Source organism: Salminus brasiliensis, chromosome 6 (assembly GCF_030463535.1).
Source record: "Salminus brasiliensis chromosome 6, fSalBra1.hap2, whole genome shotgun sequence".
Taxonomy (NCBI): domain Eukaryota; kingdom Metazoa; phylum Chordata; class Actinopteri; order Characiformes; family Bryconidae; genus Salminus; species Salminus brasiliensis.
The window spans coordinates 13,792,855-13,811,672 of NC_132883.1; the positions used below are offsets into that span (position 1 = coordinate 13,792,855).

Below are 18,818 nucleotides of genomic sequence, written 5' to 3' on the forward strand. Positions count from 1 at the left end.
ATTTCATCATGTATCATGAAATGGATTATGCCTGTTCTTTGAACAGTTCTACAATTTAACAAAATAATGTGAAATAAACCAGCTTCAAAAGGTTTTTTAATGCTTAGGACAGTATTCTTTATCCTCCTCCACCTCAGCTGATGGCATTTGTGAAAACTTGGGATAACTGAGGTTGATTAATTTTATATAGAACACACATATTCAGAACAGAGGTCATTTTGGGTCACTCGTTAAGACATGAGCAAAAGGTCAGATATTGCTCTGAGAAACTGCTGTCAAACTCAGATCCGAGTTTATAATGGCGGCTAGTTGCTCTGTAAGCCGACACTGTGACTTCAGAGCAATGCGTGACCTTTTGCGCCGATATCAGAGGCTCGGGTCACTCTTGACAGACGCTCTACAAGATGCCGTTTGGTTGTCTTATGAACGTTCAAGAAGCCTCTGCATTGTGAGAAAGTGTAGCTGGTAAAACATGATTAACATCGGCTCTAACGATTACATGTACATATGCCATGACATCAAGGAGACAGATAAAGGCGTATGATAACATTTAGATTTATCTACTTCATCATCAAACATTGTGAAAAGACTAGTCAATCAGGACTACAGAAAGTACACTAGACTGTTGTAGACAATAGGGCTGCACAATATATCGTTTCAGCATCGTCATCGCAATGTGCACATGTGCAAAAGTGACATCGCAAGACGTTCAATGTAAATTTTCCATGTCATCAACCAGAGGCAGATTATACCTGCCCCATATTAGTATTTTACTCCAAGCATTGATTCACAGAATGCATTATTAATATCACAACATATCAGGTTGGATTATTGACTTCTGGCGAAATCTTGTGAATAGTGCTGTATTTTTTAACATCACAACTGATATCGCAGAACAACAAAATATCATAATGTCAGTTCTTTCCAATATTGTGCAGCCCTAGTAGACAATATACTCAACGTATTACTCCTACAGACATACAACATATCCATACTGTCTGAAATAATCATCCATCAAATGCAAAAGCAAAGCTACGGATCAGAAAGCACCATAACCCTAAGAAATTAAAATCAAAGTGAATGTAAACGGCCAGGAGTTGAGACATGAGGAAGCACTCTTAAGAGTTCTCTTAAGACATTTTAAGACAACAGAACCAATTTGAACAAATTCGTTGCGACAAGTAAACAGTGGTGCTCGTTTTTGCATAAATCAACAGCATGAACAACTTCTGATCAGGAAAGAGCCTGGTCACTATTTGAATTGGTACTAGCAAAGCTAAGCAGCAGAGAAGTTGTGTAACGGCTACAACTTTTATCATTTCACTGACTAGTATTTGAACGTGCTCATACAGGATTAAGCTCCGGCCATCAAAGCTCTTTGGAGGCCTCTGTCATAGTACTGCCAAAAACCAGCTAGTTAACAGCAGTTCCAAACTGCCGCTTTAAAAATAGTACAACATACTTCATCTTCCTCTTATAGTGGTCACTGCTCCTCATCTGGTAGTGTTCAGAAATAACACCCTACTGAAAATCCATATCAAAGTGCACGTAAAGCCACTTACTCTAACCATCAGTCCAAGTTACCTATTAAATAGTAGTTCATGTTTATGTGTTTGTAATAGATGTTTACAAGTGTTGCAAATCATGACGTTAAGTAGTGTGTGCTGGACAGAAGACGTGCCAATTCTTTACTTTCACAATTACCCAGTAATTTCGATTTTTCACTAATCAGTGAAATCATACTGTAAATTATAGGCACAGCATACAAAAATAATTATTTCTACATAAATAAAACCCAATATATCTAGATCTTCTATGTCGACACCACACATTTGAACATGAAACCAGGTGTGCTTGCAAAAAAATCTTTTTTGGAATTCAGAAAAAAGGCACTGGGGAGGTGGAGAAGGATATGGCTACAATAAACGCAGGTCATCAGAAACAGAGGGAGACTAGGAACAGTCCCATGACGAGGAAGACACTGGCATCCTGGAGCCCAACAACAAGGCAGATAGCAGCACTGAGGAAAGCAAAGGACAGGATCAGAGTCTGGCCCAGTGCCACCTCAGGCTCAGCAGAAGGGTCCTCTAAGGACTCACTGGGCAGTGGAAGCTGGCTTTCCAGACCATCTTGGGTCTGAAGGGGAGAAAGATCTTCATGGAACGATTCGAACTCTTTGTGAGTTACCGGTTCCTCGACTGAGCAAAGGTCTCTGTCTTTGTCTTCAGGTGACACTACTTCGACGCCGGCAGTAAAATCTGGGGATGTGTCACTTTTGCAAACAGATGTCAAGACTGGACCACTCTCAGAGGCAGGTGACGTGTCTGCATCCTCCAACTCTTTCAGATCTGGCCCCTGTTCTGGTCTTTCTTGGTGATGAACGGATACCTTGGGGTCAGAAGTAGTTGGAAGACTTTGTAGACTTTGAGTCACTATGTCGTCTTCTGTTGGCCCCAGGTGGGTGGCTGTGATGTCTGGTACATCCTTCTCACCTGTCTGGGTTTTCTCTACCCTAAGCCCTGCCCCTTTATCCCTGCTGGTCTCACTTTTGCCATCATATTCTGCTGTCTGCATTTCAGGTTCCTTCACTAACAAACTCTCTGAGCCAGGTGGCTTGGCATCTTGAAATATGCGATAACTGTGATCTCCTTCATCTTGGCTTGCACTGCCAATGCCCATGTTACTAAAGGAACATGTCCATACCGTCTCATGCTGTACTTGCAAAGAACTTTCAGTTTCATCGACTTGATAAATTGTCTGACTCTGCCTTGGTGTCTCACTTTCAACTGTTTCTGATTTAATTTCTTCTTCAGCTTCTCCCTCCTCTTTCAATTCCTCTGACTTGTGTTCCTCTACACGTGGGATGCATGGATAAATGGCTGATGGGGTTATGTCTAAGTCAAAAGGCACTTGGGCTGAAATGTCCAACTGGGAGTCATCTTGATTTGGGGAAAAGGATTTGTTGGGTTCGGCAGAACCCTCAATGTCATCCTCAGATACCACTGTGACCCTAACCTGGGGTCTTTCAGAATGAGGTAACTGGTCATTATCTGGGACTTCAAGCTGTGCCTCTTCAGGTTGCTGAATAGACACAGTCAGCGACAGTGACTCGGTGGCTTGACCAGTGGTTCCTGGATGATCTGTTTGTAGTGGAATTGCAGGTGACTCCTGTAAAGGTTGTTTATCAGAGGAATCTTCGATACTTGGCAGAGTGCATTCTGCTGGAGTGGTGTCTCTGCTGGTATTAGGGGGAGATATAGACAAAGCCTCGGAAACCTAAAATCAAGAAGATAAGTGTTAAGAGGTTTAAAGGCTATACAACTACTAACCATAGATAATTTATCAACAGCCCTCTACCCTATTCAACAGTGAAAAGGAACAATCATAGCACCTTTATTAGATATTGCTTGTTTACTGTTTGTCAAATGTCTGTGACAACAAAATGCTATGGCCATGTTAGTGACTGTTGCACTTGTGTTGTAGTGTATAAGTCTCTGCAATATTTCCATTTCATCAATCTGATCCTGCATTAGTATCTCACTTTCTATTATTTCTGACTGGTTCAAGGTTGGAAATAGCCCACCAACCATGTGGCAATCCAAAGTTTATATTTCTCTCCAATAATAGTTCTCTGCAAATATCAATGCACAGTTACTTTACATTTGATTAACTTCTTGTTTTTAACAATTCTCACCCCTCTTCAAGGGAATGGCTTGTGTTTCTTGGATAGTTGTTTTGGATCATAAAAACAGCATCTTTTCAGCTTCAGTTTCTTAACTGTGACTTTTGTAACCGCTTCCAGAATGTGATGATATTTATGGATTCTTCCATCGATCAGTGTTTCATGTGCCACTGGCTACCACACAACTCTAGAGTACCAGATCTCCAGCCCCACACTTCCACCAACAGTTGGCAAGGGATTCTTTTCTACAAGTCTTCTAAATGTGGTTGATTATTGTATCGTGGCAAAATCTTTATCTTAAGGTTTATTTGATCTGTTTACAGCTCTTGCTTCTGAAATGCTCCTAGAGGTTGTTTTACAGACACTGGCATGTGTAATGAAGTCACAGGTAACTTGTGTATTAAGCAGTATTTGAGGTATTTGATGATCTTCTAGCAGATCTTGCTGTCATATAAGGGGTTGCTTTGTTTTTCCTGCTAGCATATGAACAGTTCTGCGATTTTTGTTGGTCTTCCAGATTTTTTAACAGTTCCTGTTAACTGCCATTTCCTAATGACATTTCATTTCAGAGAGTGGAAATTGCAAGTTGGAAGTCTTTTTAGAGGAATCCATAGATATTCAGGGTTAGTACTAGGTTTGTAGAGTGTGGTAGTAATTTACAGCTGACAAGACATACTTAACATTGGTATAATAACTGATCATTAAATTCTAAAGCTTATTTTAACATAAATGACTTATAAATGACTTATAACATAAATATATATACATGATTTGAAACATACATATATAATATAAAATAAGGCATTAAGGTTTAGCACAAAAAACCAAACATATTTACTTCTTTGAACACAACCTGTCTTTAGATGCATATCTTGCTATTAGCTAATCATGATATGGTCTGCTGTGGTCACGATACAGGGTGACTGAAGAATTGTGCACATTCAGAGCTACAGAGTTACAGTCAGTAATAGAATACCTACAAAGCACACCAACAGCACTGTGCAAAAAAATTAACTGGAAAATAAAATGAGTAAATATAAATACAACAAATGTCATCTAAGACATAGTCTGGCTAATCTGTGCATTAATAAAGTAAATCAAGTGAGCTGCTGCTGGAATTTAATAAGTCTATACAGCAGCCAAGCCAGCCAGCTACCAAACCTGTGATGCTCTAATTCTATTCATCTTTATGTTCTTTGCACTTAATCTAATATTATATTGTGTTTTTACAGGGAAGTTGCACTGCTGAGATGGGGCTGCATAAAACACATTTGCACAGCACTGTATACTGTATGCAAACTTGATAAAATGGCAAATTAGTGAAGGTACAAGATCAGTGAATGTGTGGGAACAGAATGTGTACAAAAAAGCCTAGATATGATGTGGATACAGTACCTGTTATGGGTTATTCACAAGCACCAATTAACCAAGTATCATTATTCCATATTGTCCATGATGGTGTTTTATCAGTGATCTTGGATAAAACACCACAGATTATCTGTACACCAATAATAATACTTGTATTGGTATTGACTACATAGCTACAAGTATAGGTGCAAATTAGCCAAAAAATAACATGAGCAACATTAAACTAATTCTAGTTAGAAATATTAGTGACAAGTGCAGAACACTGTGCCTATTTTTGGGCTCTTACTAGAGTGTTAAAGTGATCTTAGTGAACTGATCCGCTTATTAAAACACGTACAGTACCATATTGCAATTCAGTGGACCCTCAAACTGGTCATATACACGACTAGTTCACTTATCAGCAGATAGAACACACTCTGATGTGTTATCACAGGAACCTTGGCACTCGTAGAAGAAGGCGTTGGGCCTGGGTATCAGTGCATGCAGAGGGCTACAGAAGCAGCTTTTGGTGACTAAGATTGATAAATTACTTACACAAGAATACTAAACCACAACGATGTTGGATCGTTTGATACAGCATGCTATGTGACTGATGAAAATGTAATTGCAAAGAACCAATAAACAAAATGAAGAAAGACAAATGAAGACATAAGCTAACTGAGGCAAAGGTTTTTTCCCCCACTGACAAGTTTGTCACGAGAACCGCCTCGTATTCAGTACAAAATGTTCTTGCTTTTTAAAGTGCAGCGTGTTTCTCATGTAGGATGCTTAAAAAGTCAATGGAAACATCCAAAAAGTCATCTTAGCTCGTTGTCTCTAGGCTGAACCCCTGCATTTTTTCCTCACTAAACAATGTTATATAAACATTACAACTGAGAAAGGTCTGAATATTTTTCTTTTGGTAAGTCGATGCATGGAAAGACAATATACACTGTACAAGACATTATACAAGATGCATGTTACAAAAAATATAATTAAGAACAAACAACAAAAAAAAGGATGCCAATAGCGGGGTGAAGGGTTAGCGTGCAGCGTGCACATTACCTAAGTTCTTGCTGAAGCTTCAATGAGCTGTCCAGGTGGAAAAGCAAAACAAATTACTTATAATTACATTAACGAAGAAATACAACACGATATGAAGGTTGGCTGGGTGCAGTAAGCCAAAAAAGCCAAAGCATGTGAAGATATTGGAAAGATCAAGTCAGGGATAAATACAGTAGACACTGTCCAAGTCATGTCACATTCATGCGCATAGTAAAAACTATTACCATCAAATTAATCACTGAAACCTGTCAAAGTTTCCAGATTCAGTAACCGCTGACAATTGTTTATAACTCAAGTGATCTTGCCTCAGGCAAAATGTCAGTGGTCATTTTAGTGAGTAAATTCGAAGTGCTGTGTGGTCAAATAAGTCTTTATTGTGATCAGGTTAGTATTAAATGCACAAACAGTAGGTTGAAGTTCAAGTTGAAGGCTTCCTGGATTTGCCCACGGCTGGGGTAGATATTAAAAGACTTGCAGCTGTCGCTATTCTAAAAGACATGAACCATTTCTAACAATAATGAATTAAGAAAGGTCAATATGTCCACTAATGCTAGAAAGAATAGAGCACAGAACTACCACAGAACACAGAAATAAACTAATGTAAATTAACCTCAGCACTTGGAGTCTATCACTTAGATTGATAGGTAGATCGAAAATGGGATGCATGATAATATCAGAATTGCCAGACCAATTCTTAATATATATAGCCATAACATCAAAACCACTGACAACAATGGCATCTGTCAGAGGTGGGATATACACATTAGGCAGCAAGTGAACAGTTAGTTCTTGAAGGTGATGTGTTGGAAGCATGAACAATGGGCCTACAGAAGATGCAGAGTAACTTTAACAACAGCCAATTTGTGGTGATTTCTTCAATGCAGCAGGTCCTTTAAGGTTCCCGGTATGCAGTGGTTAGATAGTACCTACCAAAAGTGCTCCAAGGATGGACATCAGGTTAAACTGAGAGAGGGCCATGGACACCCAAGGCTCAGCAATGGCCTTGACCCATGGAGACCCCACCACCCAACTATCAGGGCTACATTAACACCTTGCTGCCAGATACCACAAAACACCTTCAGAGAGTCCATGCCTTGACGTGCTGTTTTGGCATCATGAGGGGGACCTACAAAATAGTATCTAGTTGGTTTTAATGTTGACAGATTGATCAGTTTAGATTTAGTCCATGTTTCAAACTGATCTTTGATGACTTGTTTATTGTACTTGGAAGAGCAGAATGTTTAGGTGACACTGAGCTGTTATGCTAAAATATCTGAACTTTATTTATTTTATTGCATCAGTACAAATAAATGTTACAATTCTCTGTTCAACCAGTCTCATTTTTCATACTTGATAATTATGTATCAATATTCTGCATCAGCCCCAGATATCTGCAGCCGTACAATTCCCATATCAGTGCATCCCTAATAAATAAACAAGCAAGTAAAGAAAATAACATAAAAATAAATAAATATGCATTAAGCTGCAGACGAAGCAAAAATGAGAAATGATCTTAAAATAAAGCAAAATATTAACTTTTGTTCAGATTATGGCGTTTCAACCTATGTCTAATGGTCACATAATATCTTTTATTTTCTATAATTCCCAGTTACCAAACTGAGTTTTTCCACCTAAATTAGTATTTGGCTATATAGGGGTTTACAATTGCAAATACAAATAAATTAAATAAATGAATAAGTCTAACAAAATTACACACATACGATATTATATATTATATTCATATTTGTAGCAGATTATTTATTAAGCATAGATTTTTTTACATATCTAATAATTACTGCTTTGCTTACACCTTTCTTTGGATTTAATACCTGGTTTCCATTATATAATGCTTTAGATGAATAAATTCAATTTCCCATAATTTTTACAATTCCCTTATTAGAATCTCCTGTACAGTGCAAATAAAACTTAAACTTCATTCATCCTGGTGTTAGTGTCCCAAAGCAGACAGCACTAACCTCAATGTCGATCTCAGGTTCAATGACGAGCGGACATGCAACACAGGGAACCGCCACAGCTGCCTCTTCCTCTGTAGTGTCCACATCTCCTACAATGTAATCAAGCATGATCTGATGCTGAATCATAAAATTAAATCAAGCGTGATCTGGATCTAAACGACTTGATACTTCAAAGTGAGCTGGAAATAAACCACAGAGCATGATGAAAAACAGCCTGCTTAATCGTGATGCCTGCCATTTGCTTTTAACTTATTCTGTATCACTCTGGATAGAGTAAAGAACATGCTGAGTAGTGCTGGGTAGTAAAATTAAATATAACAACATTGTCCTCCACATACATGACAATATCACAGTATCAGATAATACTGTCAAGAGTTTAAGCACCCCTTGATTCAATGGTATTTTGATTAGCTAATTAAGTGTAAGATAAAGTTAGAAAAGACACATTTTTGCCACATTTAATGTAAATAGCTGGAATTTAATTTATTGATGTTTGCTTGCAGAATTTGCTTGTATTTAACTGTATCCATTCTTCCCTCTACCAGTGAAATGTTCCCTGTGCCACTGGCTGCAACACAAGCCCAAAGCATGATTGATCCATTTCTGTTGTAAACAGTTGGAAACAAATGCTCACCATTTTTTCTCCAAACAAACAGTACCTCATTGTTGCCAAAAATGTCTATTTTAACTTCTTCTGTCAACACATCTTCTTTCCGAACTGTGTCAAGCTAGTTTGGATGTTTCTTTAAGAAAGGGCAGCTTAGAGCAGCCAATGGCTGCTAAATGTTGGGACGCACCAACAGACCAACTAAGGTCTGAGACATTGGAAAATGTTTATTTGTTTATTCCTTTTATTTTTCCTTGCTCTAAAATTGTAAAAAAAAAGCAAAAAAAAAGCTGCCCAATCCTTTGCAGGTTATTTTCTAATTCAGTTAATGAGCCCATTCATCCTAAGTACTGCTACTTTATGCTGAAAGAATGTCAAATTTTAACCTCTTAAACTCTGCAGAACCACTGGTGGTTCCTGGCTTTTTTCCCCACTGCTATAATTTGAGAACAACTCAGCCAGTTCGCATTGCTGTGCATGTAGATACTGATTAGTCATTTTTAGTGTGTAATAAAAGTCACATAGCATAAGGGGTTAATATTGGACCAAATAGAATCTTACACAGTACTAAAAAAATAGATTTTTAAAAAAGTAAAAAAAACTCTAAAGAAACAAACAACTCTAAAGAAAACAAATATAAAGCATCTACATAATAACAGGCTTAACACTTTTCATTATCTACCGATACTGCTAACACTACAACCCAACTGTTGTCCAATGCCAATACTGGCTTGCTGGTCTATATGATACATTGCCCAGCACTACTGTCCTCTATGTGCCTATACGTTTTGCTATTTTCATACCTTCATCCTTGTACTGAAAGAGTTCGTTCTCGTCCTCCATTCTGGAAGGTAAACAACAGAGCTTTAGTATGAGCAGCCAATGTGCTGATGACATGATTGACCTACTTCAGCATGTTTAGAGAACAAATGCAGTTCTTTAAAACTGTCTGCTTAAACAATATGATTCATTTGATTTGGAAATGTAGAGCTTTACCAAAAACAGCATAGTTGCTGTGAATGAGAATGAGAACATGCTATGGTAGGCCAGCAGTGAAGAGAGCAGGAATCAGTTAGAGAATTCAGTGCGAACGACTAAAAGACGTGTTGAGGAGACATGTTTGTGCTTCACAAAAGGAGTGGAAAGAACCTAGGACCCCTGTGACATTTGTCTCCATAGTAACATCTTTACGTGGCTCCAAGATGCATCTTCTTTCCAGCCTCTTTATTGGACAGGAGGCCCTGAAGGCTGTTACTCAAATGTGTGCTCTGCGCCTCAGACCTGTCACAAGATGTACCAAAGAGATATGAAAAATCACCTGATGGCATGTGCCGTCCACTCCATTTATTGCCACATATCAAAAAACGGTATTGGGACATCTCTCGGAAAGTGCTGGCTGGGGCTCAGTGATCTGACACTTTGCAGTTTACGTGCAGGCTCATGTTTATATCCGGATGGTGGTTAAACATCTCCATATTAGAGCCAGGCTGTTTGGAACATTTTGCAAATCTGTCTGTAAGTACTGTTTCACTAAACCTACTGTGAGTTTTTTTTTTTTTTTGCATGTATATTATTATTAGCATGTATTATTGCTATAATCGGTTACCAGATGTTTTAGCTGCTTGAAATCAGTATCAGTGACAAAACTTCCAAATCAATTAGGACCTACTGCATATATACTCTTAAAAATATTGAGGGCTAGAAAGGGTTCATTGAGCGATGCCATATGAGAATACTTTTTGTAAAAAGATATATGAGTGAAAAACACATATAAAAGTGTAAAGCTTCTTTCTATTCACAGCCCACTAAGCAACCAAAAGTGCATAAAGACGCACTGGATTAAGACTCACATTTCTACTATTGAGTAATAGCTGTGGTGCAAACATCTGACATTACAACATTACAACATTCTGTTTCCTCAGCTGCTTTGGAGTAAAGGACCAATTTCATCTGACATTTGGGAAAAGGTCGAAGGAACCAAGCGAACTACTAAAACAGGCAATGTCTGAAGATGTGAAGAAGGTACCGCATACTCCTGTTCGCCTGCAGTAATTTCCGATCTCTACCCAGCAACCCCTACAAAAAGGTCAAGTGTAAGAGCTGCAAACGCCAGGGCTGAAAGCGACACCTCCCTTGTCCTATTTTCAACCCCCTCATGCCCTCTGGAATAGCAGCCATTCTCAGGGGTGCGTGTTGTTGTGTGTCAATCTGAATATTGTGTATGTGAGCGAGTGCACCCCACACGCTACAGTCCAAAGAGCTCCCCAATCCTCAGACAATGTGAGAGCAAGCTCATTATGCACAGGAATCGCTTGAAGGCATCACACATTGCTAAGGTGACTGAGAACCCACAAAAAAACTCCTGAAGTGTAGTCCACATTTTGCGGGGACCTGGTTATGCGCAGCGCTGCAGTCTGCTTGACTTACACCGTGCACAAGATGCTCTACTACTGTGGCCATGGAGGCAAAGTGTCTGATGATGTGTGAGACAAGTGCTTCATTAAGCTTGACTTTGCCTTTAATGGATGAAGGTAATGCCTAGACGTTTCTTGATTCAAATGTTTACATTATTTCCAGATTATATCAATGACTAGGGATGCATGATGATACCTGTCACTTTGGCAGGGCACCAATAACTGTAATATGTTCTGTTGATGTCTGTAAGATGTACAGACTCCAAAAAGTCTTTTTTGCCCAATTCATTGTGGGGTAGCAGTGACCTAATGGTGAGAGAAGGAGGCTTATGACCATTTGATCCCCTGGACCAGCATGGTTGTGGTGACCTTGAGCAAGGCACCTTCACCACCAATTGCTCCCTAAGCGCTGAGGAGGCTGCTTACCACCTTGAGTGTGGGTGCTCACTGCACATAATCACAAGTGTGAGTGTGAATGTGTTTACTGCCACGAATGGATTAGTCCATAAAGCCCTAGGAGAATTATTCAATGAATAGTCCTAATGCAAAAAATTAATATGGTTATTATATAACTGTTTAGGGTTGGTGGAGTCCCACAGGGTTCTGTTGTAGGGGTTGTGAAACTGCTAATTGTGGCAGTAAAGTGGTTATGAGAGTGAAGAATCAAAGTGTAGGCCTACACACAGGGGTTTAAGGGGTTAAATGAGGATGCTAAATTAGGATAATCTTAATCTTAATCTTAAAAGTACTCAATTCTCTAGAGGCCAGTGTACAATGTTACAGTGCAGAATCCCAGCACGGCCCTTGAGCCCTGTCCTACATTGTGTTTTCTCTGCTCCTACACATCTGTGTGAATAATCAGCTGATTAACAAGCTCTTACTGAGGATAGGTGGGTGTGAAAAGGGGTACTCTACGACCAGGACTGTGGACCACTGCGTTAGAGGTCAACATGCCACCCTGCACTGGTCCACTGCACCTACCTATACCTAGGAGGCTTCAGGATGCCTCTAAGCTCAGCTTCTTCCACCTTGCTGGCTTGACCTGTTTCCTCCTCGTAAGACACCTGCAGGGTTACCGAGTAATTCCTGCCCATGTTATTCGCCCAGAACTCCCCGTCGGCCGTCTCGTAGCGCACGACGAAGTCGATCCGTGCGCCGTCGAACAGATAGGGCTCGGCGAAGGAGAGCCTGACGCAGAAGCTGTCCGTATCGCCGTCGCCGGGGCCGTGTACGTACTCGGCCGGGTAGTCGAAGTATGTGATCCAGCCGTCCATGGTGGAGCGCACGTACACGGACTTGTGGAAGGAGACGTTAAGCACACGAATGAGGACGTCAAAGGACAGCGGCTCGTCCGACACTTCCTGCACGCCTTCCACCTCCACCTTGCGGGCGCGCACGGCGTGCTCCAAGTCGCCGCTGGACAGCGACTGGAAGTCTGGGCGCACGCGATAGTTGGGCTGGCGGTAGGCTTTCCGGTACTTAGCCTCCTCCTCCTCCCAGCGCGAGTCCTCCTCCTCCTCGTCCGAGTCGAAGGGCACGAACTGCCGCACGTCCACAAGCTCACCGCCGGACGCGTCCGCGAAGGACACGCGGCGCCTGGGCAGCGCGAGGCGGATGCGCATGTACTCGGCCGTCTCGTCGGCCAGCGAGTGGCCGCGCTTCCTGGGCACGGGCGAGCAGCGCGGAATCAGGCGCACGTCCTCCTCTTCCTCGTCGCCGTTGTCGTCCTCGTCGTCGTCGTCCATCTCCGCGCTTCGCTCCTTTCTCACCGGCACGAAAAGGCCCCCCTGTGCGGGGATGGTCAAGAACTTGTTCTCCTGCGCCATTGTGCCTCCGCTGTCCCACTCCCGCTCTCAGCCCGTTTCCCCACTATCAGCCGCCGAGGCCCCCTCTCTCAGAAGCAGCCGTCCGGCATAGCAGCGCCAGATTGAGCCGTCAGTGCTTCGGCCAAGCGCTCGCTGCAGAGCGAACTGAGGGGGGCGTCTGAACACAGCAGCCTTACATGAGAACAGCGGTCTAGGGATCAGGGCGAAACGACAAGAATGTGGCTAAATTTAGCAGGACGCTGCGTGCTTCTGAAGTACATCGTTGTCCAGGGGTCAAAATCGAGCTGAAGTATTTGTGGTAGTAAAGACCCCCCGTGCCCCCCCTTCCTCAGTACCAGAGTTGGTCCGCTCCACACTGACCACGCCTCCCTGATCCACTTAAACAAGCACGAGTGTGTGTTCCTGTCAGGAGCAGAAATCCTGGTCATTTAGCAAGAAGCTAGGTTATTACATTATTATTATTATTATTATTATTATTATTATTATTATTAATAATAATAATTAATAAATAATAAATAATAATAACAGTAGTAGTACTGCATAGTAAAGTATTTAGCTAGCTAGCATGTGTGAATGTAGAGGGACTGTTCTGAACACAGCACAGTTAGCTAGCTAGCTACCAAGAAAACTGCTTTAAAAGATGGTCTTAGGAAGAAACAGTTATAATAAACAAGGTATAATAAGAATAATTAGATAATTGAAAGTTTTGTTGAAGATTTAGCTCGATGTGTTTTTGCTCATTGTGAAGAGTATCATCTCAGACTAACGGCTGAAGTCCAGCAGCAACGTCAGATCGAGTAACGTTAGCTAGCTTGTAGTAGATATGTGGCTGCTGTTACAGCCTACCTGCCTGGGTTTAGTAATAGCTATCTCTTGCAGGCGATTTAACAACTTCCCATGCTTTCTCTTTTAGCTTGGTCGCCATTTAGCTCCAGTTTTTAACATCTTTTAAACTGTTCAGCAGGTTTCTCAGGATGAGGCCCTGCTCTCCCCTCAGACTAAACACGGAGGATGCAGCCCTGACAGGTTTCCATAGGGACGGAGTTCTCTGGCTCGCGGCCCTCACTGCAACAGTCCTGCTGAGGTGAAGTTGCAAATGAAATCTGAAAGTTATTGGGTTTTCTCATTATAATATAATATGCAAACAGTAGACCAGGGCATATTATAATATATGTAATCTAATTACTGCCACTTTGGGTGTTTCCTCCCAGCGATGAATAATTGTGCTCCTTACACAGGCTGCATACAACCCTGCCCTGTATTGTCATAACACACACAGTGTGTACAGGCTTATTATTCATGTAGTGTTTCTTAAAATAGCAGGTGGTTAGCTGTCAGCCGCTGTCATATTATGATCAAATATATGCTGAGTGAAATAAAAACGCTCACCAGTTTCCAGATGGCTTATTATTGAATTCACACCATGCCAGAATCACCCCTATCTTTGTGCCAGCTCGTTAGTAAGGTTTATGTTTTAATGAACAGGGCTGGGTTTCCCAAAAGCATCTTAGCACAAAGAGGATTTCTTAATTGGACAAGCACACTGCACATCCTCGCTATCTGTTAAGATGATCTTGGCTTGAGAAATTAGTCTGTAGAGTTTGCAACATTTTATACAGCCTAACAGATACCATGATTGCACATGATCTTAATTTGACTAGAAATGACATATATGTTCTCGTTTTCATCAGATAAAAACTAAACTTGTAATGAGTCTACTTTATATGTAGTTAAATAAATAAATACATTTAAATGCTTTAAGCCCTTAAAGCATTTGCAGAAAGGCCTATTACACACTAAGGCACATTATTTACTAACTACAGGGACTTCTGTACAAAACGGTGGGGGTGTTCTTTGGTAATAGAAGCCAGGCCCTAGGTTAATAAACATGCTTGCTTATTTAGTCAGTTTGTAAGTACCTAAACAGTTAGATCTAGATCTAGTTTAGGATGTTGCCATTTTTCTTTGCAAAATGTTTTATTTAGGGAGAAATAAAATTCCCACACATTTTATCATCTTGTTAGAATGTCAGCATTCATTACCTTAAAATATGAACCCCTCCATCTATTTAAAAGACTTTCTGTCAAAGGATTTAGACTGATATGTGCTTTTAATAATAGCTCAGAAGTTCTTACTGTCAACGCTATTTCATAGGTCTTTTTGGGAAACCTATGAAAATATACTTTGATATGATACTTTGATAAATATGAAGCAAATAGAAAATACAGAAGATTTGCTGTATTAGATGTTCTTAATTGAAAAATAACATAAAAAGAAAGAATCAGAATACAGACTGTAATTATTCTGCATTATTCAGAGCTTCTAAACATAATTACTCATCCTTCATTTTCTATTGATAACTTAACACAGCTGTGGAAAGCTCAGTCTGGAAAAGTAATTTAATGTGGTGGTGACAAGTGGAATGAAATTACTATATACAACTGTAATTAGACACAATGGGCAGCTTTTTAAATGTACCTATATTTTACACTACAGTATTGGAGTAAAATGTATATACATGCTTTTTTCAGTTAGACAATAATATAATACATTAAAACATGCAGATGTGTGGTCAGTTAGGGCTGTTAAACTAAAATAGACATATTAAACATGTTCAAAAAGGAATAACGTCTAGTTACTAAAGTCTGCATAGTTTTATCAAAGTTCAATTTTTTTCAAAAAGCCCCTTCGTCTAGTATTACTAAAGCCATTTATCAAATATTACCAAAGCCGATTTTTAAAATATTACTGAAGCCCCCTAATCTAATTGTTACTGAAGCACCTTCATTGAATTTTATTGATGCCGTTTTATCAAATGTTACTAAAGCTCCTTAATCACGTTTTACTGAAGCTCTTCATGTGTACCGGTACTTTTGCCATTAAATTCTCCTGTACATTTATACATGTCTGATGAATTAGAAAAAAAGTATGTCAAGCATATTTAATATCAATGAGTGAGTATTTAACAATACTAAGAGTGACTGTTTAATGATAACGAGAGTGACTTCATATAATTAATTGCAGACAACACATTTTTCTTCAAGATTAGTATCAGAGAGAACTGAAGCATATTCCAATGCGTGAGGTTAAAAAAACGATTAGAAGATGAGCCCTTTAGAACTGTTAGTTTGTCGGTCTGCACTTAGAGACCAACAACAGGATGAACCTGTTTTTTCCTGCATTACTGAACTAATCAGACATGCTATGTACAGATGAACATGGGCTTATTCTCCCCCCATTATTGTAACGCCCATAGAATCACGTCACGTACCCCGTAAATGGACTTTCCAAACGCGTAACAGGTTATTTTTTGCGTGTGCTTGTTTTCCGAAATGTTCCAGAATGGCCTTCCCCATTTTTGGCTAAGGGACTTGCATTATTGTGTTAATCGTATCAATTAAATAAATCATACTTAAAAAAAATAGGTTTTAGAGGTGTGCCAAGTAAAGTCACACGGTCTTTAATGTTGTCCATTAAGACATTAAAGAAAATACTGAATGTTCTTTCAGTCAAAGTCAGATGGACTGAATTTAGCAGCAGTAACTTTTCAAATGTTCAATATCAATAGCAAATCCAATAAATCCAATGTAGCAAGGCCAATGTACATAAAGTATGTGGCATAATTTGTCAGCAGTAAATTGGGCAATATTGCTACAAACTTTAAAACCTAAAGCAGAAAATGTAATATAAAAAGAAAATTGTGTTCTAATTATGTGGTTTTAAAGTTCTCTCTCTGCAAAAAAAAATGTACAGGATGCAAGTTCTGTGAAATGTAGTTCTGTACATGCCTACACAAAATATTAAAGCAACACACACACACACACATACACGCACACACACTGATTTCCTTTTAAATGTCACCCGCGAACTTATAAAGAGCTTTGACCTAACCATCAGTACGTATTCAACAAATCGTTTCCGACCAGTCCTTCACCTTAACCACATGTTTAATTGCAGAGCAAGGTAAGTCTTCTATTATATCTATTCTATTATAGGATTCTTTATAGCAACTGACTCATGCAAAAATATATTATTTTCTTTCTGTACTTCTTTTATATTTCATGAAATATATGACTTGATTTGTCCTTGCTCTTATCAGTGACATCTCCATAAAAAAAGATTGGACATACCTCCATAAAGAGAAACTTGGGATATATATTAGGGAATATTTGGAGATACATTCATACGTATTCAGCTAATTTGATCTGAAATAGACTCTGGAATGATCTAGAGGTAAATAGATGGAAGGAGGAAAGATTATTCAGACACTATTACATCACATTTGGCATTGTAGTGTTACTGCTCTAGAACTAAAACCAACCGGATACATAAATTAACCCCTTAAATGACAAGAGCCTGTACATAGACTGCAAATAGTTAAATTAAAGGGCAGCCATTTCGCTCTCATTACCACAACTTACACGTTACTTTTTTTGTACATTCCAAAAAAATTAGTAGCAAAAAAAACGGAAAAAAAGTCTTAATAGCCGAATAACAACCCTGGGATTTAAGAGGTTAAAGTCCAATGGATATCAGTTTGTACATGGTTGAAATAAAGCTGTAAAATGTACTTGAAATGATGATGATGATGTTTCATTAATGATTTTCATGAATATCTCCCATATTGAATGAATAAGATTGCACTGTACTGCATTGCTCTGAATTGTGTTGTATTGTATTTCCTCAATTACACTCTTAATTACAAATGAGGTCACAGTGCACATTTTGGTTTTCTCCTAACACACTTGCTGGAGCACTCAACCTATGGTTTTCCTTCCTGCATGAAAGGTTTTCCCTTACAGCGGAGAGACTGTAACCACAACGAGAAAGAAACTGAGTGGGAAAGAGAGACAGAGGGACAGACAAAAAGAGAGTAGGAGGTAACTGACATACTTTTTCAACAAACTTAACATTGTAAAAGTATTTTCATCACTATGCTTGGTAGACCCAAGCTGTGGGTTAAGAGCACTTAGGTGACGGGCAGAGGGTAAGTTACCAGTTCTGAAAACGTACGTGCTGTCAGCCGAAACCGCTTTAGTCGAAGAGCTGTCTTTCTGCGCTCTTAAAAGTAGAGGTGCTTCAGATGCTTCTTTGAGCAATGCCATAGAAGAACTATATTAGTAATAGACTCACATGAGAGGCTTTCGACTCAAAGAACTGCTTGAAGCACCTTTATTTTTCAAAGTGTGTGTGGAGAAAAGTACTATTTTAATATGTGTACTACAATGTTGGTTTTCTTACTTTTAATATTGGCTTTAGTTGTTGTATTTTTTTATTGGCAGATAGACTGTGTATGATGTTTGTTTTCATGTTGATCAAAAATGCCTCAAGAAAAGTCCAGGAACTATTTCCAGTAATATCACTAAAGATCAAGTTATACATGTTTAAATGCTTAAATGTCTTGTATGCTAGTAATCATGGATAATGAGTAAGTCTGGTAGAATCAGTGACCGAGGAGGGTTTCATTTATTCCTCAAGAGTATATTAGAAGTTCATCTAATAACCATAACAAATAGCCAGACACATACAGTTTTGTAGCTAAACAAAAATGGCTGCTGTGATTAAAAGGGGAAAAAAAGATTTAGAAAAAACCTTTATCTACACGCCAACTTTAGCAGATGCACAGTAAACTCAGTCTTGGATTGATTCAGCTCTGTTCCGATGTAAGACATAAGAGGTATGTTCTAGAGTGAATTTCTACACCCGCTCTAGTAAGTCGGTGAGAGGAAACAATCGACTGGAAAAATGGTGTAAATGCGAGTCAGAACGAATCTCTGGCTTGATATAAAAAGCTACATACACATTTCAAATGTGGGAGGTCATCAATAGACACTTTCTGTCCCATATCTATAATATTACTACTGACAGATCTGAGAGGAGTAATAGTGAAATGGCACGGTG

General features: G+C 39.4%; 2 protein-coding genes across 8 annotated transcripts in view; one reads left to right on the forward strand and one right to left on the reverse strand.

Annotated features, from left to right (window-relative positions):
* Positions 1-83: 83 nt before the first annotated feature.
* On the reverse strand, positions 84-13,196 carry LOC140557357 (uncharacterized). The gene is made up of 4 exons (XM_072681721.1): positions 12,073-13,196; positions 9,481-9,521; positions 8,071-8,159; positions 84-3,276 (listed from the first exon to the last, which is right to left on the reverse strand). Exons 1-4 carry the CDS (start codon positions 12,915-12,917, stop codon positions 1,936-1,938), a joined length of 2,316 nt encoding a protein of 771 aa, XP_072537822.1. The 5' UTR covers positions 12,918-13,196; the 3' UTR covers positions 84-1,935.
* The window catches only part of foxp3a (forkhead box P3a), a 16,681-nt gene continuing 10,491 nt past the window's right edge, over positions 12,629-18,818 (forward strand). The window contains exons 1-3 of one of the 7 annotated variants that reach the window (XM_072681724.1): positions 12,629-13,591; positions 13,879-14,001; positions 17,706-17,797. The gene's annotated coding sequence lies outside the window, so the exon portion shown is untranslated. Of the gene's footprint in view, positions 14,002-16,546; positions 16,881-17,705; positions 17,798-18,818 lie in introns of those variants that run through there. The other 6 variants (XM_072681725.1, XM_072681727.1, XM_072681728.1 and 3 more) reach the window with 6 other exon arrangements.